Source organism: Dipteris shenzhenensis, chromosome 2 (assembly GCF_047967505.1).
Source record: "Dipteris shenzhenensis isolate YYH24624 ecotype China chromosome 2, Dip_SZ_1.0, whole genome shotgun sequence".
NCBI classification, from domain to species: domain Eukaryota; kingdom Viridiplantae; phylum Streptophyta; class Polypodiopsida; order Gleicheniales; family Dipteridaceae; genus Dipteris; species Dipteris shenzhenensis.
In genome coordinates, this window is record NC_141597.1 from 43,062,663 (window position 1) to 43,089,434 (window position 26,772).

Consider the following 26,772-nt stretch of genomic DNA (forward strand, 5'->3'; position numbering starts at 1 on the left):
GCACCCATTCCGTATGATTGTGAACTGTCAAGAGCTAGCAGCTATCTATGTTTCCGAAGCTGGTCGTTGTGTTAGCTGACTTGGAGTATGGATTGTTCATACGGTGTCTTCTACGCTAGGTGCTGAAGTCACAAATCTGTACGTACATTGTTTCCAGGCTCTTGAGGGATTGTTGCGGGTTGATGGATTTACATGGGCGTGAATGATCATCGATGCAGATTTCCAGCAGCCAATAGACATTGCCTTGTGCTGAACACTAAGGCTTTTCAGTTTCCCGTGTGTGTTGAAAGAGTTGGCCATGTGTGAGCCTCACATGGGTTTTGGGAGGTCGATGCTTCTGTGAAGGGCTGATTATCACAAGTTGTACGAAGGTCTTGTCTTGGGGGCTGGTTGTGCGTCAAATGTCTATTTTTGCGTGCAACTCCTTTGAGAGGGATTGAGCATTCAAAACTTTCTTGTTGAGCTGTGCAAGAGATTGCTTCATTGTCTATGTGCTCTAGATTCCCATTTTGGATACCTGTGCATACGCTCATTTCATAACTGAATGTCAAAATCGCATTGCTTTGGAAAAGAGCAAACAACAGAAGAGTCATACCCACATGCCTCTACTACTCCAGAGCATTCTCTAGAGGCAGCCCACATTGCTCATGATGATTGGGCACTTGCTGTGACTTTTCATTCTCCTCCAATTGAGCATGATGCATCCTGCCAGTCTCCTCATTCACCTTTCTTCCAAGGTCTGCAAGCTGAACCCTGAGCTCTCTTACTTCTTGCTGTAAGTAGTAGATCTGTTCCTGTGGGTCTAAGCTGATCCTTGCTTGAATTTCAGTGCATAGAGGCTGGGCGTTGACGAGGCTGCAATGGCAGAATATGTTGGCTTGCTGGTTGGGGTCGTGGCAGACATCTTCGACTTTGCCATAGTAGCCTCTGCAAGTTTGAGAACCCCATTTTTGAAACTAACCCCCAAGGAGGGCCAAGGGTTCAGCCCAGCCTGGGGTGCCCCGAAGCTGAAAGGAGAGCTAAAGAAAGAAGACGGTTTGGAGTGGCGGTGCTAGGTCTGCCCAAAAATGTAGAACAGGGAGAGTCTGCTGCACGAGCTATGCGAATTGGTCTTGGGCTTCCCACGACTTGTGTGAGCTGCTGCGCTGACCTTGGACCTTCACGCGCTGACCTTGGAGTAGGCACGTAGGAGGAGAAAGAAGGGGAGGAGATAGGATTAGATGTCACATTTAAAAAAAGTGTGTTCATGAGTCGTGGATTTGGACTCACATAGTGTGTTCATGAGTCGTGGATTTGGACTTACATAGTGCCTCCATAACTCCCACTAGGGGACTACTAAATAACCCCCTTTATTACAGCCATCCCTTCCCATAGAGGTTTGCCCTTAAAATTACATGTGCTAGCTGTCACATAAGGGTGTTCAGATAGAAAAGTGATGCTATTAGCTTGGTAAAACCCTAGCGCTAGCCCACTAAGGCTTGTATGCGCCTACTTTTTTTGTGCACTTTGTCCCATAGGCCCACGAGGTCTCGTGCGGACGTTAATATATATATATATATATATCTCTCTCTCTTTGGGTTTCGCAGCTCACCGGAGAGCCACCACAGTGCTAGGTTTCGGCTTCTGAGTCCGAGCTTTTTGTTCGCATTTGAGTTTCACTTGAGCTCTTGAGCTATTTAGCTTGGCATAGTACTCAGCAAGGGCCCTAGCGTGCCCCTTGCTTCAGCCCATTGAGGTTTGTATGAGTTATGTTCTTTTGATGTATTTTGTCACATAGGCCCGCGAGGCCTCCGGAGGATGTTAATATAGCTTTCTTTCTTTCTCTCTCTCCCCTTTTCCTCTCTCTTCCTTTCCCTCTACCCATTTCCTCTCTTCTCAGCAGAGGAGGTAGAGGAGTACTTGAATTACTCACCAGAGGAGGTAGATGAAGATGCTTTTCATCGTGACCTGCTGAATGCACTACACAGGAAATGGCAAACAGCTAAAAATAGAGATAAGTTCGAGTACTACTGCACATTTATCAACCCCCAATATTGGCCCACTTATACGGCAGAGGAGTCAGCCACGCAGAAGTACATTTGCACACCTATGGCAATGCATAAGTGGAGGGCTTTGGCTTCACTTCGCATCCGATCACACCAGCTGCAAATCGAAATAGGAGGATGGAAAGACATGCCAAGAGAGCAGAATATGCCAATTATGTGTCCAGGGTATGCCAGAAATAGAACACATGGTAATGATATGCCCTTACTATGCACACATTAGGAAAAAGTTCAGCTCTCTTCTTGAGGGACATAACAGACTGGCTGATTTGCTACATAAGGCATCACCCTCAGCTTTAGGAACATTTGTATCTAAGCTTTTCAAGCATAGAAACTCACCTAGACATAAAGGTAGTTTCTCTTATTACCCTCCCCTTTGAGGGAGGAGTCTTTATGTATGTAAGGTTTTGTATTGTTTCAGGTCCCATAGGCCGATTTTTGGTCTTCAAAGGACGATAATATATTTTTCTTCTTCTTCTTCTTCTTCTTCTCCCCCTGCCTCTCTCTCATTCTACCAGTTCTATCCTCTTCCCCCAATCTGCCCTGACTCCCTTTTCTACACTACCTGCACAAAACAGATCCAAGAGAGGCATGAAGGGCTTGAATGGCGAGGAAAGAAGGGGGAAGAAGCAGCTGAAGCACAGGCAGAGGCGCAGAGGCGGGGCGAGGAGGAGAGACAAATGGGGAGTGTGGGAGAGCTGATGCAAGTAGAAACAGGGGAGGGGGGTCGTAGCTCAGCAAGCAGGGAGCAGCCTCTCACTCATTGAGCCTCAATCCTAAGTCTTGCATCTTGCCATTTTATAGCTGAGATATGCATTGTCTTTTGGATGACATTAGTGAGGACTTCTTTCATTTCTTCCTCATTTTCTCCCCCCCCACTATTCTGAGGTTTAGGGCTTTATCTTGATGCTTTTTTTTTTCCCCTTAGTGTTTCAGTTAGCTCATCCAATTTACTGTTTACCAGGTCATCAAATAGTGATGATATGTGGAGTTTTGGCACTTTGTTGTCCTGCTCTGTACTCAAAACCCATGTTCTGGTTGTTTTTACTTTTGCTGTTCTATGGTGTTGAATTCAACATACCCCAGCGCTACTCTGCTTTCTACCACCAGCAACACTGATCAGCTGGGTGTTTTCCTGTTCCATCTTGACCATTACTTCAATCATCTGGCCTGTGGTGGACTTATAGATGTGAGGGTGAGGGGTCAAGTTGCCATTTAGCCGAAATGGGGTTTCCAGGGGGATAAATATTATTGTGTGTGCCTTTGTTGCAGGGACACCAGGTTGAACTTCTTTGTAGTACCCTTATATGCCCCTCGAGCACTTGTTAGATGACTCGAGTCACCTTACTCCAGCATTCCAATGCTTTCAGGAACGCTGACAAAAAAGCTACCGTCTACAATAGTTGTGCTGCCTTTTGCTTTTTGCAACAACATGCATACTATTGCCCTTTGACAATTTGACGTGACTTTTTATTTGTAGGTGACATGCACTTCTTCTCACCCGAATTCCCCGTCACCGGTTGCAGATCGTGGGTTTGCAAATGGTGTCGTCAATTACACGATAGAAGCATCATTGGCAAAGCAATATATGCAAAAGTTGTTACGCGTGTGATGTGCACGTTGATGGCTTGCTCGTTCGTCGCTGCTATCGATGATTATCAGCGTTCATCTGCAACAGATCGCCTCACGCACTTCATTTCTGCTATTTGCCCTTTTTGCAAATGACATTGCCTCTCCATCTTCCAATCGTTGCTCCTCTGAGATCACTCGCTTGGCAAACGTTCGTCAAGCAAGACCTTCACTATTGACACCTACAACTGTGAACAATTTCCATACTTGATTCGTTAAGCCGATGAAGGTTCAAGCAGATGATGCTAGCGACGGCAACAAACATCTGCAAACGAAATGACGACGACGTGCTTGTCAATCTAACAAGCATCTCGGGATGAGGATTGGGGAGGGAGGGGAGTCTCTTGTCTACTAGGAGGTATTCCACAAGGGTGTAGACTGGCATGCCGTTCAGAAAGGCAAATGGTGAGAGAGGGTTGTATGTGTGTGTGTGTGTGAGAGAGAGAGAGAGAGAGAGAGAGAGAGAGAGAGAGATGAAATGAAATGATTCTATTAAAATGATATGATTCTATTAAAGTCCACATGAGACTCTATAGGATCCATGGGACTAGAAGCCACTATCATTATGATAGTGGCTCTTTTACATTTGACTGATACATTTTCTGGTAAATCCTATGTGGTTAGTATGTGCTTCACCAACTATCGGTCATATCGGTGTCTTAGAGTTTCCTTAAGATACACACCCAGTTGCTTGGCTGGTTTGTTCATAAAGACTGTTAGGCTGAGGTCTTTGCTGTTGTGCCTTTCCTTGAACCTTTCGCTGATATGCATGTACGCCCTGGAGTGAAGGAGTTTATGCTCTTCATTTTGTCTCTCTCCTATTAGGCATATTTTACAGATTCTTGCCATCTTAGGGATTCTTGGTCTGGCACATCTACCTTTTTCTACCTCTATCTGGTTCTTATCCTGCAGAATATGTGCCTTTTGAACATTGAGATATCCTCCCTGAGATATTCCTGCATTTCATACTTCTCCATTGGGTTTATCTATCGCTTGTGGAATTCCATCTTTGTTCCTGGGTCTTGCCATAATTTCTGTAGCATTTTTTGCATGCCTAGCTCTTTGATTTCCTCTTCTTCCTCTTGGAAAATCTACAGCGTGTAGCCCCCATCTCCCATCCATATCTACAAAGAGAGAGAGAGAGAGAGAGAGAGAGAGAGAGAGAGAGAGAGAGAAGGTTTGTATTGAGTTTGGACTTCTTCTTTGCAGGACTTTGATCCATTCTCTCTAAGTATTGAGGGTGATAAGTTACGAGGTCGAGGAACAACTGATTGCTTAGGACATATTGCCTTAGTTACCGACTTGATGCGACAATTGGGAGAAAGAAAACCTAAGCTAAGATCCTCTATTGTAGCTGTGTTCATTGCTAATGAAGAGAACTCTTCAGTGCTAGGGGTTGGCATTGATGCGCTTGTCAAGGATGGACTTCTCGATAAACTAAAGAATGGCCCTTTGTAAGTATAGGGCTTAGTGCAAATGGGGTTACAAGACCAAAATTGTAATGAAGAGAAGATAGAAGTTGTATGCTTGTAGGCATTTTTTGAAGGCTCGAGTTTTTAAAGAGCAAATCTCCTATTAGTAAGCATAAAAAAAGAGAGACTTTGGTTTACCTTGGCTCTTGGAGCTTTTTGTTTTTTCTTGTCTTAATGTCTCTGCACACTTTGTTTGTCTGTCAATTATTTTCTTAATAGGTGTCAGAGATTTCATGCTAGATAATTGCAAGAGTGCCATCCTAAGGAATCGGAGGACACATATACTCATGACTTCTTGTGTTATTCCCGCTGTAGTGGAATTAGCTGGTTATAACCGTAATTCACTGCAAAAAAACTGATCCCCATGGATGAATGTTCTCTATTTCTGTAGGAAATTTTAATAATGGTGACCACTTTTTCCATTAGTTTTTCTTAATGACACATATACTCTCGTAGCATATCTTCTAAGGCTTCGTTGACCCGCTTTGCTATACCATTTCTTCTACACATCCCAAGTTATAGTTCTATTGCTTCAAACACCGAGGTTCAAAAACATGAGTAAATCATACATCTTTAGTGGACATGATGGATTTAGATAATCTATGTAGACAAAATATATTACTTAACAATTTCATGCCAAAAAAAACATGGAGTCGTGCAGTACGACTTGACTCTCTAGTTGGGATGAAGTGAGCCATCATGGTAAGGCGATCAACCACCACAAGAGTGTGATGCTTCTGGAATTGCTCTCCCATGTGATGATTCATTTCCAATGGCTGTAAAAATCCATGTGACTCCATTTGTTTCACCTTAATCCATAGGTGAACATATTATCTTTCTTTTTTTAAAGAATTAGTGGAGACATAGGATTAGTTGAGTAACATTCCTGGTCCAACAATGACGCTATATGGAGAAGCCTGTTGTTTAATCCAAACATATATTCTTTGAATTAAATAAATTGTGGTAATGGGTTTGACCATGGGAGGAATCTTCCTTTTCAAACCAATGGTAAATACCATTACTACTTGTCTTCATTATCCTGATTTGACTACCAGGCTATCGACTCACAACCTTTCTTACAAACCCATGACAGATTGGGGCCTTAATTTCTTTTTTTTTACGAACATGAGTCACAGAAACACTAGACATGAATCTCATGTCCTCATACTTGAAAGCTATAGAAATAAAGTAATAGTGTACTTGTTTTAGAGGATGAGTTTGGGAATGTTCCTGGATTCATCTAGGTATATACTTCTTTTAGACTTCCACATTGATTCCGTCGTTCAAGCAAAAATTAGACTGTATATTGATAATAATTTGTGAATAGTGACTCTAGCCCAGGAATTACACCCAAAATTCCTGGGCTAGAGTCATTATTGACAAATAGCACTCCCTGCCATCTTCTTGGGCTTAGAGACCAGGAAATATAGATGTGCAGACTAGCAAATAGATTGTGCTCAGAGACAAATATAGAAGCAACACTTTGTATTTGCATCCGTCCACAAACTGGACAAGATACAATACCAAAAGGTTCTCCTACTATATGCCTAGCACCTCTAGATCTCTGAGCTTGTGTGCTCCACCCCGAGCTTATGTAGACTCTCTGTCCAGATCTCAGCACCTTACTGTCCTGGAAGACAGCCTAGGCTTCTGCCATTGATGAGCTAAGTCTGCAGCTCCTCTGTCCCTACTTCACTTGTTGGATGTAGGCCCAAGAAGAGGTCTTGTGCTGCTCCTTTTTGCTCTGTGTAGGCTGCACTGCTGGATGCCAAAATGGGGCCAATTGCCTCTCCTTTTTTAGGGCAAGGAATGACCGACCAGCAGGGGGATTTGTACCGACCCCCCTAGCTGATTTTCCCCACTGACTTGTAAGGCTCACAAAACCAGGGCACTTTGGCCCACACTTCAATGCAGGGGCCCAACCCCTAGGTCTGCTCCAAACATGGCCTAGTTGGCTGGCTTCAACCAGCCCAACCAGCCATCTCTATGGCCGACCCTGCTGCTGCACTCCCCGCCATCTTCCTGGGCTTGTTGCAGAGGCCATCAGCCTGCCCACAATCCTAGGCGATGGTGGCCCAGGAGAACCCCGCCTTCTTGCTGCTCCCGATTCACCTCCTACCAGGCCAGATCTAGGGCCTGATATCCCGCCACCTGTTCCGTACAGATGTGCTATCTGTTGCAGTCTTCTCACCTTCATCTGGAGCTCCACTCAGCCACAGATTTGCTCTTGGAATTGCCTCTACCAGGAGTCTCACCCATTGTGCTGATCTATGCCCCCAGAAGGTTCCATGTATTTCTCTTTTCTTTGTCTGATCCTTGCCTACGTGGCAGCCATGCTGCTGCTCATGTGGCAGTCTCTCAAACCCCAGGTTCACCCCTCCAATGCTCTCATGTGGTGGCTTACAGAAGCAGAGGTGACCTTCCATATTCCAGCACATTTGTAGGCCATTCTATGGGCTATCCATAGGTGCCACTTATTCCTTGGTATGTGCCTTGTAGGCCTAGTTATGGCATGGTTGGGGGAGTGGTAACCTAAGGTTGAGTGGCGCGATTATTTGCAGTAGTACCTTCCAGAGGTACGTGTGCCTAGCAGGGACTGTGCACCACGTGGCAATTCTCGCATGGTAACATTGATGTGGCATTGGTGACATGGCACTATTGATTGAATGCTGATGTGGCTGTATGGTTGCAAGTTGTTATGATGTGGTTTCCTATGTGGTTCTGTGGGTTAGATAATGAAGGTTAATATGGCAGCTGACTAGTCAATGCTGACAGGTAGTTAGTGGCGTTGAGATGAAGTCCGTTTTATTGAGAAGGCATGTGTTGAGGTGCTTGGAGTCTGCAAGTCATGGAAGATGTTGGAGGTGATGTTGTGGCGCCAGTGAGAGCATCGGTTGGAGCCGTCCATTGTGGGTGGCTATGGCAAACATTGCTTGGATTGTGTGCCTCCTTCAGTGGAGGGACTATAGAGAGATCTGGAGGCCCTAGAGGTGTTTTGCAGAGAGAGAGAGAGATCTGACGATCAACCTTGGAAAAACTAAGGTTATGATCTTCAACACCTCAGGAGTAGTGACTAACCGACTCACTTTCACCTACGTGGTGAACTAGTGGTGATAGTGTAGTCATATACATATATGGGAACAGTCTTCATAGGACCCATCTTCACGATGAAACATGCAGCCCAGGCACGACTCACACAAGGGCGTAGTGCTTTGGCTAGACTAAAGCGGAAGTGTTTCCAGGCGCACTTCAGGATCCACCAACGAAGGGCTGGCTTTTCGACACACTAGGGCGACCGACTATCATGTATGCAGCACCTTTCTGGAGGTGTGATCTTCCGAGGACAGATTGGAGGAGCTTTGAGTGGCTATAGGTGACGATGGGATCCAGGATGATCCGATGTAAGCCCTCAGTTCCACATGAGATAGTACAGGCAGAGTTCGCCATGACACCTCTCTAGGTTGATGCCATCTTTCAGACAGTGACTTTCATCTACAGGGTGTGGGACTTACCCCATTGGAGACTTTTGAGATTGGCCCTAGAGTCATTCAGACGACTCGCAGAGAGCCGGGCAGACACATGGTATGCACGCATATCTACATGGTTTGCCAGGCATGGTATCTAGATGGATAGGCTTCCCCCCTTTCAGTATAGCATGGATTTACCTCCTGAGTTGATCCCGTGAGATGAGATCAACCGTATTATACGGTTAGACCTCCTTCAGCTTCACACATCCCAGAGTTGGGGGGAGGACTGGGAACTCCCCACCAAGACCTAGTTCTATCGCAACCACTTCTTGCGAGTATCAAAGGAGGGATTCATTATCAGACCCCAGTATCTTGAGGATAGAGGAGTATCTCATGCACTAAGGATTGCCATTGGTCAGATGCGGGTTTCATCCCATCAGCTGAGGATTGAGACAGGGAGAGTAGTGGGTATACCTAGAGAGCAGCGGATCTGCACACTATGTACGCTGGGGGCGGTTGAGACAGAGGAGCATTTTCTTTGTGTTTGCCTAGCCTACTATGAGATTCGAGGACACTACCACTGTCTCTACCTAGAGGGGAATGGCTTTGGTCATTTGTCACGACTGATCCATTTCCATGACCATGTCTGTATTGGACTCTATCTGATGGAGATGTGACGACACGGGGAGGCGTTTCTACGACAGATCAAAGAGCAGCAGGGGTTGGTCAGACCACTACAGGACATAGAGGGTGACTGGACACAGCGGCACGTCACAGACTTCTATACATTTGAGTCAGCCCCTGGACACAGTGGAGTGGAGGAAGAGGAGCTAGCTGATATGAGAGCAGTCTTGATGAGCAGCTGGCACAGTATCGCCGAGAGAGGGATGCAGAGGCCACATGTGCGACAGAGAGACCCCGGAGTACACTCTATTGAGGTCCGACCTATCATAGCTTTCCTCAGAGGAGACTGATAGAGATGAGGGATCACTCTAGACATAGTCCAGAGAGCGAGGAGACCGCGTCCCACTAGAGACACTGTACCAGGCTTCGGTTTCGTCCCAGCACGTGGATAGATTGGTTGATATAATATTATTATGATTATGATTATGATTATGATTATGTTTATGATGATGATTCTGTTAGCATAGATTAGTACTCAGCAAGGGTCCTAGTGTACCCTTTGCTTCAGCCCATTGAGGCTTGTATGAGTTCGCTTTTCTGTGCGCTTTGTCCCATAGGCCTGCGAGGTCTTCCGTGGATGTTCTTTCTTTCTTTCTTCTCTCTTATTGCTCTCCTTCTCGTGGGAGCACTTTCTCTTGCTGTAATTCTCATTTCCAGCCCCCATTTGGTCTCATTTTCACCTCTCCTTCAGGGGTGAATCTCTCTGCTCACATTAACAGCCTTTCATTGCTGTCCTTTCGGGCTACATCATTGGTTAAGCTGTTGTTGCATTGGTTCTTTCCAATTTCAGCTTCATTTGCATTTTGGAAAGGCCTCGTGTTGCCTTGGAAGGCCTCGTGTTGGTCTTTAGGGGATTTTTCTTGCAACAGGTACACCTTGGGACAGGAGAGTCTCTTGCAGGCATAAGCTTTGAAGCTTGGGCATAATTTTGTCACTTGATTTTGAGAGGTCGCCTTTCTCTCATTTGCTTTGCTAGTTGGTGCATGTCTTGAATTTCAGCACCAGCAGCAAGGATGATTTGTTTGGGATGCTTGGGGCTGATGACAAGCTTAATGGCACCAATTATCCCATGTGGTCATACATGATGGGACATGTTTTGGTTGCTAAGAATCTATGGCATATTGTTTCAGGTTCTGAGGCCAGGCCTACACGTAATTCCGCTTCTGGTGCTGCACCTACTGCCTCGGTTTCTTCTTCAGGTGATGGTTCGAATGCTACTTCTAGAACACCTGCAGCTCCTGCTATAGGTACTTTGCCTCCTACACAGGAGCAGATTCAGTGGGATGGTCATGATGCCAAAGCACATGTCTTGATTGCTCTTTCAGTGAATCGGGTTATTATCCCTCATATCCAGTCTTGCAAGACAGCTAAGCAAGCATGGGATCAGCGTGCATCTTTGTATCAGGTGCGGAATGAGGCGAGGGTTGCCTATCTCCGTAAGCAGTTGAAAGACTTGAAGCTTGAAGAGGGTGGTAACATGGATGCCTAACTCACTAATGTGAAGGATTTGGAAGAGCAGTTGGCCAACATTGATGAGATTATGCTTGATTCTCATCTTGTTTCTAATACCCTTGATGGGTTGCCTGATTCTTATCAAGGCTTTGCTACTACATTGAGGTTGTTTGCAGGGGGTGATGCCAATCATTTCTCATTCGACCAACTGGTTGCTCTTCTTCTTCAAGAGGAGCAAAGTCGTGCGAATTGCAATGCTTCTATGGCTAGTGATTAAGCCTTTGATGCCCAGCACAAACACAAAGGCAAACACAAGGTTTCATCTGGTAAACCCTCTCATTCCCATGCTGATCATTCACATGGTGTCATCTATTGCCAAAAATGGCACATGGGAATTAGTAGATACCTCCTGGCAAGCATGCCATTGGAACCCGGTGGGTCTACAAATTAAAAAGGAAATCTAATGGCAACATAGATCGACACAAAGCCTGTCTTGTTGCAAAAGGGTATGCCCAACAACAAGGCATTGACTTTGAGGCGACTTTTGCTCCTACTTCTAGGATTACTACTATCAGATGTGTCATTGCCATTGCAGCCCATCACCATTGGCAAGTGCACCAGCTTGACATCAAGACTGCCTTTCTTCATGGGGATCTGCAAGAAGAAGTTTATGTGACACAACCTACTGGCTTTGAGGTTGTTGACTCTGAAAACAAGGTATGCCGGCGGAGAAAAGCCCTTTATGATTTGAAGCAGGCACCCAGGGCATGGTATGCCTTACTATCCCTTGGTTTTGAGAAAAGCTCAACAGAGCCCACTCTTTATGTCTGTGGGAGTGGATCTGATTTTTTAGTGCTGAGTGGATGACATGCTGATCACTGGCTGTGATACTCAGCATATTGCAGCTTTCAAGGCTGATTTGCAGCAAGCTTTTGAAATGTCAGACATGGGACAAATGCACTATTATTTGGGCATTCAGTTTGCTCATGTTGAGGGGGGTATTATGATGACACAGTCCAAGTATATTGGATAGCTCCTTGATCGTTTTTAGTTTGAGGATTGCAAGCCAATCTTTACTCCAGTGGACCCTGGCTTCAAATTTTCAGCTCATGATGGGAGCCCACCGTGTGATACACCCTTTACCAGCAGGCTGTTGGATGTCTCATTTACTTGTGCCACACCAGATGTTACGCTCTAGCCGAGGTAGCATGACCCCGGAAGAATCAGTCGATATCTCCCTTAAAGGATCTGTCTTTGTAATATATTTGTTTGCGCTTCATGTAAATGATCGGGAGGGAATTAATGTCAAGGTCCTAGGTGAGGGCTGTTAGCACCAGACTAGGTAGATCTAAGGCCAAGGGCCTAGTGCAAAGATTGTGCCTAGGGGCAAAGGATTTAATGCATCCCAAGAGAGGGGTGAAATGTTGTATTAGGAAGGCCCTATATGGATGACATGTGGCATCTAGATCTATCTAGGGAATTGGGGCTTGTTGAGGCTAGAGAGAGAAGAGAAGGAAATTATTCACGTATGATTTTGGAACGAAAGATCTCTGTCTGCTTGTTAGCCTCAGCAAGATTTGGCTGGGAGGTGATTCATGGTGCTGCTCCCGTGATATGAAGTAGAGATTAGATAGGAGAGTTTGACCGCATCGAAGCTGCTGACGATGCCCGTGATCGATGGTGCTCCCGTAACTACTACAGAAATTAGATAGGAGAGTTTTACATTTGGTATCAGAGCCCAAGGCTACGAAGTGGAGGGGAGTGCACGACAATGACGAACGGACAGCGAGAGCTCGAGGTGCAGGCCTGGACAGCCCTGGTGGCTGATGACGGATAGGCAGGGAATTCAATCCTTCACGTGATCGACAACAAGCCTAGAGCGTAGGTGGTGAGGCGACAAGCTGACTGTGTTGGTGCTTCGTGGTGACGGCGAACGACTAGCTTATGTATCGATTGGCGCTGGCCTACGCAAGTTGGTCGTAGAGCGTAGGAGCGGGACACGCAGGCGTCTTAGCTGTTGCTGGAGTGGAGGGTTCCTGTAAGGCCCTTCGACATTGGTACTTTGTGGCTGACGCAGATCAATAGAAAGCCCAAGGGAAGGTGCTGGAACGGATAGCAGCAGCTCGTGAGCGGGAGACCAATTGGCCCAAATAACTCGACGGACAAATTGGACGAACGGCGACGCAGAACAGGCTGGTGGCCCGCAGCCTATACATCAACTGTGACTGCAGACTGGTCGCAGGAGTACGACAGATTGTTGACTGGAATTGCATGGAATCAAAAGGGAGCGTGGCTGTTCGTTGATGACCAGGGAGCTCTCTTCGACCTCCATTAGTTTCATGTTGTTTTTTTTTCTCCTTGATTTAGTCGGGTGATGCTCTATTTTCATAGATGGGATCTTGAGAGTAATCAGCCTGCATGAGACTTTAATGTTGTAGCAGGGACAGATTATGCTTGTGCATATGCCTGTGTGCTTCAGTCAGAGTCAGTTTGCAGGAATTTCCCTAGTATAGGGAAAAGCGCCATCTGAGATATACGCCTGTGTTAAATGCCTCATCAGTGTGAATATGGGATTGCAGGAATTTCCTAGTACACTGAATTGTGTTAGCTTGTAAATACAGCTTTCTAGTGGTGTTTATTATTTAAAAAAAAAAAAACACAAACAAACCAAAACAAAACAAAACAAACCAAAACACCCATTGAACAAAATGGAAGCAGAAGAAGGAGCTTCCAGGAGGGACCCTAGTGAATCAGGAGTCCGGCCGACCCAGCAGGTGTCGCGCCCAGTAGCTCATACTTTATTTGGCAGGATTGCATTGCTGGAGGATGCCTTGCAACAGTTGTTAGCGCAGCAATTACAGACCAATGCAAGGCAGTCCGAACTTAGGAGAGCGATACACAGTATGTCTGCCAGACCTTCTCGAGAGGAGAAGGGAAAGGCTTCAATGGAACCGGAGTCTAGTGTCCATACGGTCGAGCCTAGGAAGGCTAAAGTGCCAAATATTGCCAACTACAGCTCATTGGGACTATCTGTGTGACTCAGTTTCACATATGGAGGCAATGGAGTACTCACTGCCTTCCCCCCCTCCATATTGAAACGCTACAATACTTTTGTAACATACTCTTTTTGTGAAAGCCAAAGGAGTTTCTTACTCCGATCATGCGTGATGCGCATACCAAGAATATGACCTGCAAGTCCTAAATCCTTCATATCAAAGGCCTCATGCAACTTGGCCTTTAATGCATCTAGCTCATAAGTATTCTTGCTAGCCAATAGCATATCATCCACATATAGTGCCAAGATTATCAGGCTATGATCCTTAGCCCTTTTAGTGTAGAGGCAGTGATCAATTTCACTCCTTCTAAAACCCTGGGACCGAATGAAATCATCAAACTTCTGATACCATTCTCTAGGTGCTTGCTTAAGACCATAGAGACTCTTCTTCAGCTTGCAAACTAAATGCTCTTTGCCCTTTTCTTCAAAGCCTTCCGGCTGTACCATGTAAATTTCCTCATACAAATCCCCATGCAGTTCGCCATTTGTGAAATTAGAAATGACATCAAGAAGATCCGTGAGGCGTGAGGCCACCTACATGTTTAGTGAGGCAGCGGATCGATGGTGGATTAAATAACAAAAAGATGGTATAGCATCCACTACCTGGGAGGGGTTTAAACGAGAGTTCAAGAAACACTTCTTACCTCCTGACGAAGCATCCCGAGCTTGGGATCAATATAGGAACCTTCGTCAGAGAAATTTATCAGTGGCAGAATACACTGATAAGTTTCGAGAGAGTGTAATGAAGGTTGACGAACCCCTGCCTCAATCAATCCAAGTGAAAGATTTCATATTTGGATTGAATGATCGAATAAAAATGGAAGTTCAGGCTAAGTACGCGAACACGTTAGATGATGCAATAGCTATAGCCCTGAACTATGAGGATGCCAAGGGCAGCAAGCCAAGTGGGTTTGCACAGGTCGGAACCCAGTATGGGTATCCGAAGAAATCTGGGTTTAAGAAGAAGTGGGCTAGTAGAGGGAGTGGTTCGCAGCCGAGTGGTCAAGCCAAGCAGGCGAGACCGGCTGAAACTCCTAAACCAAGTACCACCATTGGAGTGAAGAGGAAAGTAACCCCAATGGCAGCCCGGGCTTGGTCTAAGTCTCCCTTGAACCCAGAACAAAGGGAAAAAGCGAGGAGAGAAGGCTTATGTTTTGGTTGCCTTCAGCCTCATCAGTGGAAGGATTGCCCACGTAACAAAGATCGTCGGATGGCTGAGATGGTGATCTCAGAGTGTGACGTGGAGATGGAGGGAAGTCCCAGAGCGGAAGAGATGCAGATTCAGCTAGCGGGATCTTCTCAGAGGAGGTTAGTACCTTGTTTGTTATGTGTGTCTGTTGCTAAGCTAGTGACGAGTGCACCTGATAACATCCTATCTAAGCCCGCAGCAACGGGGTATACCGCCTTTAATGATACGGAGTTAATTAAAATGAAAGGGCAAGTGGCCAATCATGATGTCATTGTGTTGTTTGACTCAGCGTCAACTCACAATGTGATTAACTCCAAGCTCGTGAAGAGGCTGAAATTAATGACAAGTCCATCTGACTATGCGTATACAGTCAGGATGGCAGATGGAAGTTCAACTGAAGTATGGGACCAAAGGGTTACCCAGTTGGAGCTTCGGATTCAGGACTATGCTGAGAAGCTTGATTTTGAAATGACCAAGCTTGCTCATGCAGATATAGCCCTGGGTATGGCGTGGCATTCTAGGAAGAATCCAGCCATTGATTGGAAAAAGCACGTATATCAATTCAAGATGAATGATGTGCTTTATGTCTTGCGAGGTGAAAAAGATATACCTCAGGGACCGTTGGTTTCCGTGATGGAAATCCGAAAAGCTCAGGAAGAGTTTTTATTCCTTTGCACAGCATCGGTAGAGCCGGTTGATGATTCTTCGGCTAGCACTGATGTTACGCAAAGTGGTGAGATGGCCAAGCTGGCTAATCTTATAACAGAGGAGTTCTCTGAATGTTTTAGGGATGAACGACCTTATGGGTTACCTCCAGAGCGGAAAGTTCAACATAAGATTGAACTGATCCCGAGGGCAGAACCTGTAAATAGACCTTCCTATAGAATGAGTTTTACTGAAGAGGCGGAGGTGCGTAGACAACTGGAAGAATACCTCAAGTTGGGGTAGATTCAACCAAGTTTCTCACCTTTTGCTTCGCCAGTGATATTAAAGAAGAAAAAGGATGATACGTTTTGCCTCTGTATAGATTACAGAGCATTGAATAATATCATTGTTAAGCACAGGTATCCGATGGCTCGGATTGATGATTTGCTAGATGCATTACATGGAGCCGTGATTTTCAGCAAGATAGATCTTAAGTGTGGCTACCATCAAATCCGGATAAGAGCTGAGGATGTGCATAAAACCGCTTTCAGAAGCAGGTTTGGTCATTATGAGTTTTTGGTAATGCCTTTCGGACTTACCAATGCTCCAGCGACATTCGTCATGCTTATGAACGATTTACTACGTCCGTATATCGGAAAGTTCGTAGTACATTTTATTGACAATATCCTGATATTCAGTAAAAGTATTACTGAGCATCGTGAACACTTAAGAGTAGTGTTCAGTACTTTGAGGAAAGCCAGTCTTTATGTAAATAAAAAGAAAACTATACTGTGTATGGTTAGGCTTGAATATTAAGGATTCATAATTACTTTACAGGGGGTAGAAATGGATCCGAAGAAAGTGGCTGCGATACTAACTTGGCCAATCCCTCAGAGTCTGACCGCGTTGCGATCATTCTTGGGATTTGTCCAGTTTTATAGAAGGCATATCAGAGAGCTCCTGCGAGCTTCCCCTCCCCCCCTCGCCGTTAGCCCCTACCTCCCCCCTCGCTCCCCCCCCCTCGCCGCGACCACCTCCACCCCTCCCGTCCGCCCTCGACCCCCGTCCCCTCTCCTCCCCCCCCGCCGGCACCCCGCTACCCCTCGCCTCACCTCCGCTCCAGCCGCCCCTCGCTCCATCCCGCCCCCTCGCTCCACCCCGCCCCCTTACCTCCGCTCCATCCCGCCCCCTCGCTCCAACCCGCCCCTCGCCCCCGCTCCAACCCCCCCCTCGCCGCCGCTCCAACCGCCCCCTCCGCTCCATCCCGCCTCGCCTCGCCTCGTCCCCCCCCCCCTTTCTCTCCAGCCCGCCTCGCCCTCGCCCCGCCTCCGCTCCATTCCGCCTCTCGTTGCTCCCTCGCCATCCACCCCGCTCCAACCCGCCCCCTCGCTGCTCCTTCACCCCCTCGCTTCACCCGCCTCCGCCTCATTCCGCTCCCCCCGCCCCCCCGCTTCACCCCTCCACCCCCGCCATTCCAACTTCACCCCCCCCCCCCCCGCCCTCCCGCCCCCTTCCGTACTCCCCGCATCCCGCAGCCTTCGCCCCGCCCTCCGCTTCGACCCCTCCGACCCTTCATTTCGCCTCGCCCGCCTCACCCCCAGGCTCCACCGCCGCTTCATCCCCTTCTTGGGTGGCAGCCTGTTTTTCTTCATCGGAAGCTTGCAGTTAGTCTTGGCGGTATGGCGGCCCCCAGCCCGGATCCGGAGGCCCAGTCGGACCCTCCCTCTCCAGATGCCTACCGCGTTATCCTGACAGAGCAACAATCTTCCCGTGTTCAGGAGGTAGCCAGTGACTTTGCTCGTACCTCTGTTTACGGTAGAGTCATTGGACACTCCCCCTCCAGGTCTACCATCAGGGACTGGCTCCAGTCCACTCTCTTGCTAGAGGATGGCCATATTGAGGAGGTGGCCCTTATGGGAAGGGGCATCTTCTGGCTCAAACTCTCCAGTGAGAAAGCTGCGAGCAATCTGATTGCCGGTTCCCCCACATCGGTGGATGGGAAGATCATCATGATAGTCCCGTGGTACCGTGGTTTCAGCGCAGCGGATTTCGATACTCGGTTCCGTATACCTCGCCACCCAGTGACACTAGTTTTTCCAGGGCTTGCTACTGAGCTGCGGCCGATTGTCAGGGACTTGGGCTCCCATTTTGGCTGGGTTATGCACGACACCTTTGCCGACGCGGTGACCACGGCAGGAGCTCCCCGAGTCCGTGTGGCTGTGGCGGATCCTGCGACTCTCCCTGCAGTGATCGAGATCGTGACAGGTGCCGGCAGTATCACCCAGAGCATGATAGTCACCGGACAGCCAGGTCAGTGCCTGCGGTGCCATGGCTTTGGGCACTTGGCGGCTGCTTGTCCACGCTTTGCCAGCTCGTCTCGACCCTCCCCGCCCCCGCCCCCTCCGCCCCCACCTCCCCCCCCCGGACAGCCACGTCAGGAGGAGCCGAGGCAGTCGGAGCCTGGGCCAGAGGTCAGCCCCAGTTCCAGATGCATCCCCATCCCCCTCCCCCCCTGCTCCCCTCGCCCCTCCTACAGAGTTAGCTGCACCGTCGCCTTCCCAGCCGAGTGCAGCCTCCGCTCCACCTCCTCCACCTTCTCCGCCAGTCGCCTCCGTGGAGCCCGAGTCGCCTATCCCGCAGCCTCCTCCCCCTCCCCCCCCGATTGCAGGACACCCGGAGTCTGTACCACCAGTGGAGCAGGTTTCCCTTCCCGCTAGCCCCTCAGTGGCAGACTCAGCTGGGTCTCAGCTCCAGGAGAGAGAGCTCCCTCGAGACTTTTACAGATCTGGCCCCTGGGACTACCTGGATGTGGCCGACCTTGGGACCTTCCCGGCTTGTCTCGACATTAGTATCTTCATGCTCCGCAAAGGGGCGGATGGGAAGATTGCTGCCTTGGCTCCCAGGGATGGCCCTAGCTTCGCCTTCACGTTCCTCAGCGATGGCACCGAGACCTGGACAGACGACTCGGTGTGGGAGGCTCTCAGAGAGCAGACACACGCCCAGATTTGCTCCTGGATAGGCCCGTCCGGTGGGCAGCTCCTCGAGACTCAGTGGTCCGAGGGCGATGTGCGCTTGCGGTGGCGTTGCGCTGCCAAACGTTTCCGATTGATCGTGATCCTCAGACCCCCCCTGGCATGGCCTCTTCCCCAGGATGTCAGAGCTTGGTCCCAACAGAAACTCCGAACCTTCTACGGGATGACCACTTCAGAGATCTCGAGCTGGCTCGAGAAAGCATTTGCTCATGGCACTAGAGGCCTCTCGCCATTGCTGAAGGTGTTGAAGAACGGGCAGGACGACCCTGTCTCCCCCTCCAAACCTTCTCACAAGCGGCAGCGCCTCCACTCCGATATGTCTGATTCTTCTTCGACTTCGACTGCGAGCAGACAGCTGTTCGCAGCCCCCCATCCCTCTCCATGAGCCTACACCTCGTATCCTGGAATGTGAACGGGTTTCACTCTTCGAGCACCCGTGGTCCCAGGAAGCTCATTTTGCGTCAGGAACTTCAGCCTGCAGTGATTGGTCGATTGGATGTACTGCTGCTCCAGGAGCACAAGCTTTCTGCGGCTCATGCCCGTAGCTGCGGGAAGGTTCTCCCTGGACGCTCCTACACTTATTGGGAGCCTTCGATCGGCGCACAGGGGAGGAGCGGGGGGGTCTGTACCTCCGTGTGCGAGCAGTTAGCTCAGTTTATATAGTTTTCGGTCACGGCACGTTGATCCCAGGCCGAGCCCTTTGGGTAGGCCTGAATTTGGAGGGATCCAAGATAGGAATCCTCAACATTTATGCTCCCACAGACCTCCGATGCAGAGCCACCTTCTGGAGGACACTTACAGGGATTCTTCCTGACATGGATTCCTGGATTGTTGGAGGAGACTTCAACAACCTGGAGACCTTGGAGGACCAGCAGGGTAGAGATCCGGAGTTCACAGGTATGGCTCAGGCAGAGCAGTCAGCTTGGGACTCTTTCATCTTCGCGACAGGAGGGAGGGACAGTTGGAGAGACCCGTCCTTCCGGCGTTGGCACGGGAGCCTGGACTTCTCTTGGGGCTTCCGCAGGGAAGGAGGCAGACTCCTGGAGCGGCTTGATAGGTTTTATGTCAGTGATTGGGCCATCAGCAGAGGTGGCCAGGCGGGCATTGTTCCAGGGACGACACTCTCCGACCATGCGCCTGTGCTCCTTTCATTAGATTCGGCAGCCCAGACTCTCCCCCCCCGATCATGCAGGATTCCCGATTCCATCTTCTCGAGGGTGGACGTCCGTAGCAGCATTTGCAGTCTTTGGGACAGAGACTGGGGGGAGGGCGTGGATCTGGTAGACTCGGTCGCGCAGGCTCTGCAGGAGTCCAGCCAGATCTGCCAGCTCGCAGCCCTACAGGTTCGACAGGATTGGTGGGGCAGAGAGAGAGCTCTTCGGAGGGACCTCGCCTCCATTCAGCGACTTCAGCAGTCTTCCCCGGGCTCGGAGGAGCTTCGGATCCAGGCCCTTCGAGCCAGAGCCCTCTTGGAGGAGACCCTCCAGCGTCGCTCCGAGTTCTCCTATCACGCCTCTCTCTCCTTCTGGGCCCGGAAGGGTGACCGGATGTGCAGGGAGTTCTTCAGGACACACGGCCAGAGAGCTGCAGGTGATCAGCTACGGAGTCTCAGGACAGCGGATGGTCACATTGTTACGGACCCGGGGGAGGTCCTGGGGTTGGCCACTGACTTCTACAGGACCCTCTTCCAGCAGGAGCCACTTGCCCCTCGTGCTAGTCGTGACCGTGAGGAGGTGTGGAGGCACATTCCATCCCTGGTCCAGCCTAGCATGCAGGCGACGTTGTTGGCGCCGTTCACCTCGGATGAGATGTTGGAGGCCTTGATGGCTATTGATGGGCAGAAATGCCCAGGTGAGGATGGGCTATCCCGAGCTTTCTTCACCTCCTTCTGGGACCAGATCCATCAGCCCCTCCTTGCAGCTCTGCAGGGGATTTTCAGCAGTGGTCAGATGCCAGAGAGCCTTTCCTCGGGACTGATTTGCCTCATCCCGAAGGGAGGAGATAGACAGGAGATCCGCCAGTGGCGTCCGATCACTCTCCTTACCACTGCCTACAAAATCCTCGCCAAGATGATCAGTGCCAGAGTTCGACCTCTACTTCCAGACCTCGTCCATGACACTCAGACAGGCTTTGTCCAGGATCGCAGTATCCTGGATAATGTCTTCACCTTTTCAGAGGCGGCGGAGTGGGCTCAGTACAGCGGATCACACCTTGCCATTTTACTTCTCGACTTCGAGAAGGCCTACGATCGCGTGGATTGGTCCTTTTTGGAGGGGACTCTGGAGCGGCTAGGTTTCCCGGCAGGCTGGATTCAGGGTATCTCAGCTTTGTACAGGACAGCGTCTAGCAGAGTCATCATTGGAGGCAGGATGGGTGAGCGATTCAGCTTGGAGAGATCAGTACGTCAGGGCTGTCCCCTGGCTCCTTATCTGTTTCTCTTCTTCGCCGAGGCCATGACTTACTACCTTCGGGCGAGGTCCACAGGGCTCAGGGGTGTTCGCCTTCCACTCCGGGAGGACACGGAGCTTCTGGACTCAGAGTACGCAGATGATACAGCTCTTTATGTCCAGGACGATGAGAGGATGCTAGAGAGGGTGCGGATGGCCCTGGAGGTTTTCTGCTCGGCCGCTGGTGCGAAAATCAACTGGAACAAATCAGTTGGTTTTCTCACAGACCCGGGGGCGTGTTCTCAGTGGGGGCGATTTCTGGGCTTCAGATGGATTCCACGTGGACAGACAGCTAGATACCTTGGCTTCCAGGTTGGCCTAGACATTACGCCAGCTCAGCAGTTTCTCCCGGTGCTAGATTCCATCCGACGGAAGCTGGCTTTCTGGAGCACTGCTAAGCTTTCCCTTGCAGGTCGTGCTTTAGTAGTTAACCAGGTCCTTCTAGCCACGGCTTGGTATGTGGCTTCCTGTTGGTGCTTCTCGAGATCCAGCGTGGCACAGCTCAGGAGGTTGGTTCAGAACTTTCTTTGGTCTGGGGAGGATGGGCATAGAGATACCAGAGCCAGGGTTGCTTGGCAGACAGTCATTCTTCCGCAGGCTGAGGGTGGTCTGGGGGTCATTGATCCAGAGCTTCAGAGTCAGGCCTTGTTAGGCAAGCTTATCATCCGCGGTTTGACCCCAGGGGGGCAGACGTGGAAGATGTTACTTCAGCAGGGAGTCGGCTCTTGTGTCCCGCGCCGAGGTGGAGAGTGGCTACCGTCCTTCAGGTGGATCTTCACTTCCGCCCCGCTCACTCAGCCCCGCTCCCCACTCGTTCGTAGCCTCCTCATGGTTTGGAGGCGGCTCCGTCTCAGTCTCACTCAGTCCCAGCCCAGCTGTCAGGAGGAGATCGATCGCCAGCCGCTCGTCTGGAATGGGCAGGTCAGAGACGCCGAGGGCCTTCAGTTGGGGGAGAGATCACATATCAGGTGGGACGGCTGGATGAGGGGGCCAGCCCGGTCCCTTCGAGTTTGGAGGGATACGTACAGACATCTGGAGATGGCCGATCTTGCAGACGCAGTTGGAGGTGCACGCGGAGTCCAGGCGAGACGCACGGAGATCGACGGTGCGATCCCAGCCGCTTGGTTGGCTCCACCTGAGCCTCAGGTCCTCATGCCTGGAGACACCCACTGGCTGGGACAGTTCACCCCCCGTGGCATCCCACTGGTGGTCGCAGGACGTTTGGATGACTCCTCTATCGCCTTCTTCGCGGTTTCAGGGGATGGACGACTCAAGAGAGAGGATGCGCTCATCGACCCCCTACTCCCGTGGCAGAGGGTTAGGGTCGTAGGCCTTCTGGGGAAGGTCTGGCATACCGACCCTAGTATCGAGCAGGGCCAGTTGCAGCTTTGGCGTCTTTGGCTCTGGGAGGGGCGGGCCTTGTCAGAGCTTGAGTGGGACCCAGGAGAGTGGTGGTGGCCAGAGATTGTGACAGGACAGGGGCCGACTTCCTTCTTCGCTTACAGCACGACTCTGGGCAGGCGAGTTCTCGGGAGGATGCAGAGCCGCCCCCCCACCCAGCGTCCTAGCTGGTACGCACAGGGTATTTCCAGGTTCTTTTTGCAGGCATTCTGGAAGGCCTTGTGGGAGAGCTGGCGGCCGCGGAAGATCTCATACTTCCTGTGGCTTCTTACCCACAAAGGTCTTCCAGTGGGGAGCTGGTTGAGGCAGATAGGCCAGGACGGTTGCTGTCAGATTTGCCATGCGGATGAGGAGTCACCAAAACACTGCCTGTGGAGCTGCACGCGCGCCCAGGAAGTGTGGAGGTGGACTTTCGGGCTTCTTACTCGTGCAGCACCAGAGCTAGGAGTGATCACTTGAGGCGCGTTCTGTTGGTGCAGCACCGCACCTGGTCTTCATCACTTGTTCGAGGCATGCCAGCAGGACCCCACTTTCCTTATCACACAGGGGACGTGGGGGCCGCTCGAGGGTATCCCACAGCACCTAGCAGAGGCTGATACAGGAGTTCGGGAGAGGCAGCCAGTCTGGGAGATCATCAGCAGCATTACAGGATGGCACATCTGGACCTCGCGCTGCGCGCAGATCCTCGGTGGCACCTCCTTATCGACTGCCCAGATCATGGCGGAGATTTGGAGTGAGATTATTCATACCCTCAGAGGCCAGTGGGACCAGATTCAGGGAGACTCCCGGGCTGGTCAGGAGAAGCGGAGACGCTTCCTCCAGGCTTGGGACACACAGAGCCTCTTCTTCGAGCAGACTCCGCAGGGCCTTCGGTGGCACTACTCACCACCCCGATGGCTGTTCATTCACACTCAGCATATCCCTCCGTGAGAGTTTGATTTATTATGCTACCTTTTGGGCTGCGTCCGGTTTGTGAACGCAGCCCGTCAGCTATAAGCTGACCTCTTGTATCTTGTTCTCGAAGTAATATAATTAGCACTGTTTTTTCGGCAAAAAAAAAATAGAAGGCATATCAAAGGATATTCCGGAATGGTATCACCATTGACTGATCTGACCTCAGATAAAGTACCTTTTATTTGGGGACAGAATCAACAAGAAAGTTTTAACACCATAAAACAAGCTGTGGTCTCAGGACCGGTGTTAAAATAGTTGATCCCCAGAAACCGTTGTTCCTAGAAACCGATGCAAGTGGCATTGCGGTAGGAGCAGTTCTCCTTCAAGAGGGAAGGCCAGTAGCCTTTGAAAGCAAGAAGCTTTCTCCCTCTCAAAGGAATTGGCCAACTCATGAATTGGAGTTGTATGCTGTTATCCATGCTTTGAAAACATGGAGGCATTATTTGTATGGTTTAGAGTTTTATGTGGATGTGGATCATGATACTTTGAAACATTTTTGTAAACAGCCTGACTTGAGGGGCCGCCAAGCTAGGTGGGCAGAGCTCATGCAGGAGTTTAATTTAACGATTCGGTATCGAAGAGGAAAAGATAATAAGGTGGCTGATGCGTTGTCTCGCATTATGCATAACTTGAGTTTCACGGTATTAGAGAGTGCTCTAATGACCGAGATTAGAGAAACTCAAAAAGTGGACGAGTTTGTCCAGAGCTTATGGCCTAAGGCTCATGTGTTAAAACCTGGGGAAAATGAGAAGGATGACCTGGCATCCAGAAAAGGCCAAACATATGCAAGATATACCATAAGGGATGGTATGCTAGTTAGAAATGGCAAGGTTGTAGTACCTGGTCAGAATGATCTCAGGCAGAGAGTCATTCGACAGTGCCATGATAGCCCGTGTGCGGGACATCCAGGAGTCGAGAAGACATGATCTCGTGAAGCGAGATTTCTTTTGGCCAAAGATGAAAAAGCATATTCATGAATATGTGACACGGTGTTTCTCGTGTCAGGTAAGTAAAGCCGAACGGGTGAAGCCACCCGGACTTTTACAGCCCTTGGAAATACCACTAAGTAAGTGGGAGAGCATTTCCATGGACTTTATTGTAGGGCTGCCTACGACACAAGGAGGGTATGATTCTATCCTTGTGGTGGTTGATCGTCTAACCAAGATGGCTCACTTCATTCCGACTAGAGAGTCTGTTAGTGCCCCGCAAGTGGCGGATTTGTTTATTAGACATATATTTCGTCTGCATGGATTGCCTAGATCCATAGTGTCAGACAGAGATGTCAGATTTACCGGTCATTTTTGGATAGCGGTATTTGAGACACTAAGGACTGAGTTGGGAATGAGTAGTGGGGATCATCCTGAGACGGATGGTCAGACGGAGAGAGTCAACCAGACTTTAGAGGATATGCTGAGGGCATATGTGTCATTGAGGCAACATACATGGGACAAGTGGTTGCCATTGTTGGAGTTTGCCTACAATGATAGAAAACATTCCTCTACAGGGTTCAGTCCATTTGAGCTGAACTATGGTTATAGACCAGCAAATTCAACTATAGTTGGAGTACCGCAAACTTTGTGGTTCAGATGCGGGAGATGCTAGCACTTGCGAGAGCTAATATCTGCCAGGCTATGGATAGAGCCAAGGTGTATGCGGATGAAAACCGGTCTATAAGAGTATTTAAGGAAGGAGAAAAAGTTTTTCTCAGAGTTCCTTTGCACTCGAAGTCGTTGACTTCAGGAGAGTGTGCTAAGTTATCACCTCAATACTGTGGGCTGTGGTTAATTCTAAAGAGAATAGGCAGTGTAGCCTATAAATTAGAATTGCCATAGGGGTGTAAGGTGCACCCAGTTTTTCATGTTTCGCGCTTAAAGAAATTTTTACATATAGGTGACTCACTAATCGAAGGTGTGGTTTTGTTTCAGGAGATAGAGGATATTGCAAGGCGCAAACCAACAAGAATCCTGGACCGAGAAACAAAGCAAATACGAAATCGGAAGATACCCACGGTGTTGGTTGCATGGTATGGTCAACCTCTATCCGAAGCTACCCGGGAATCCGTATACCAGTTGCGGAGAGTGTTCCCAGATTTTATCATCGAGGATGCTGATGTCTGAAGAGGGAAGGAATGTTACGCTCTAGCCGAGGTAGCATGACCTCGGAAGAATCGGTCGACATCTCCCTTAAAGGATCTATCTTTGTAATATATTTGTTTGCGCTTCATGTAAATGATCGGGAGGGAATTAATGTCAAGGTCCTAGGTGAGGGTTGTTAGCACCAGACTAGGTAGATCTAAGGCCAAGGGCCTAGTGCAAAGATTGTGCCTAGGGGCAAAGGATTTAATGCATCCCAAGAGAGGGGTGAAATGTTGCATTAGGAAGGCCCTATATGGATGCATGTGGCATCTAGATCTATCTAGGGAATTGGGGCTTGTTGAGGCTAGAGAGAGAAGAGAAGGAAATTATTCACGTATGATTTTGGAACGAAAGATCTCTGTTTGCTTGTTAGCCTCAGCAAGATTTGGCTGGGAGGTGATTCATGGTGCTGCTCCCGTGATATGAAGTAGAGATTAGATAGGAGAGTTTGACCGCATCGAAGCTGCTGACGATGCTCATGATTGATGGTGATCCCGTAACTACTACAGAAATTAGATAGGAGAGTTTGACACCAGACGTGACTTATAGTATGCAGTATCCCTGCTCAGCAGGTTCATGCACATGTCCAGTTCACAGCATTGGCAGACAGTGAAGAGAGTCTTCAGATATCTCAGAGGCACTCAGGATTTAGCCCTCTTCTATGGTGATCAGGGTTCACTTATCATGCATGCTTACACGCATAGTGTCTTGGCAGGTTGTTCCAACACTAGAGTGTCACATACCGGCAACTGTTTTTTGCTTGGTAGTTCATGTATCTCTTGGCTCAGCAAGAAGCAGCCAACAGTTGCCACATCCAAAAAGCAACATAGGGAGTCCATTGGGCTTTGCAACCACTACAGTTGGTTCATACTAATCTATGTGGGCCTACGTAGACCCCCTCCTTGGGTGGAGCCCCGTATTTCATGCTAATTGTGGATGATTGTAGTAGGTTTACATGGGTGTATTTTTTGCCCCTTAAGAACCAAGCCTTTGCTTGTTTCAAGGATTGGTGTGCTTTGGTAGTAAAGGAATATGGATCGCAGGTGAAGATTGTGGGGGCCAACAGCTCTATGCCAATGCTTTTGTGAGATAGAAGGGCATCAATGAGGAGCTTGCTAATGACAAAGACTCTTTCAGTAATGGAGTAGTTCAAAGAAAGAACCGTACT

At 49.2% G+C, this 26,772-nt stretch overlaps 1 protein-coding gene across 1 annotated transcript in view; it reads left to right on the plus strand.

Moving 5' to 3' along the window:
- Positions 1-26,772, plus strand: part of LOC147904789 (Peptidase M20/M25/M40 family protein) — a 106,910-nt gene that overhangs the window by 19,559 nt on the left and 60,579 nt on the right. The window contains exon 2 of the mRNA XM_087395480.1: positions 4,881-5,125. Within this exon, the coding sequence (XP_087251606.1) occupies positions 4,881-5,125 (245 nt within the window). The remainder of the gene's footprint in view (positions 1-4,880; positions 5,126-26,772) is intronic.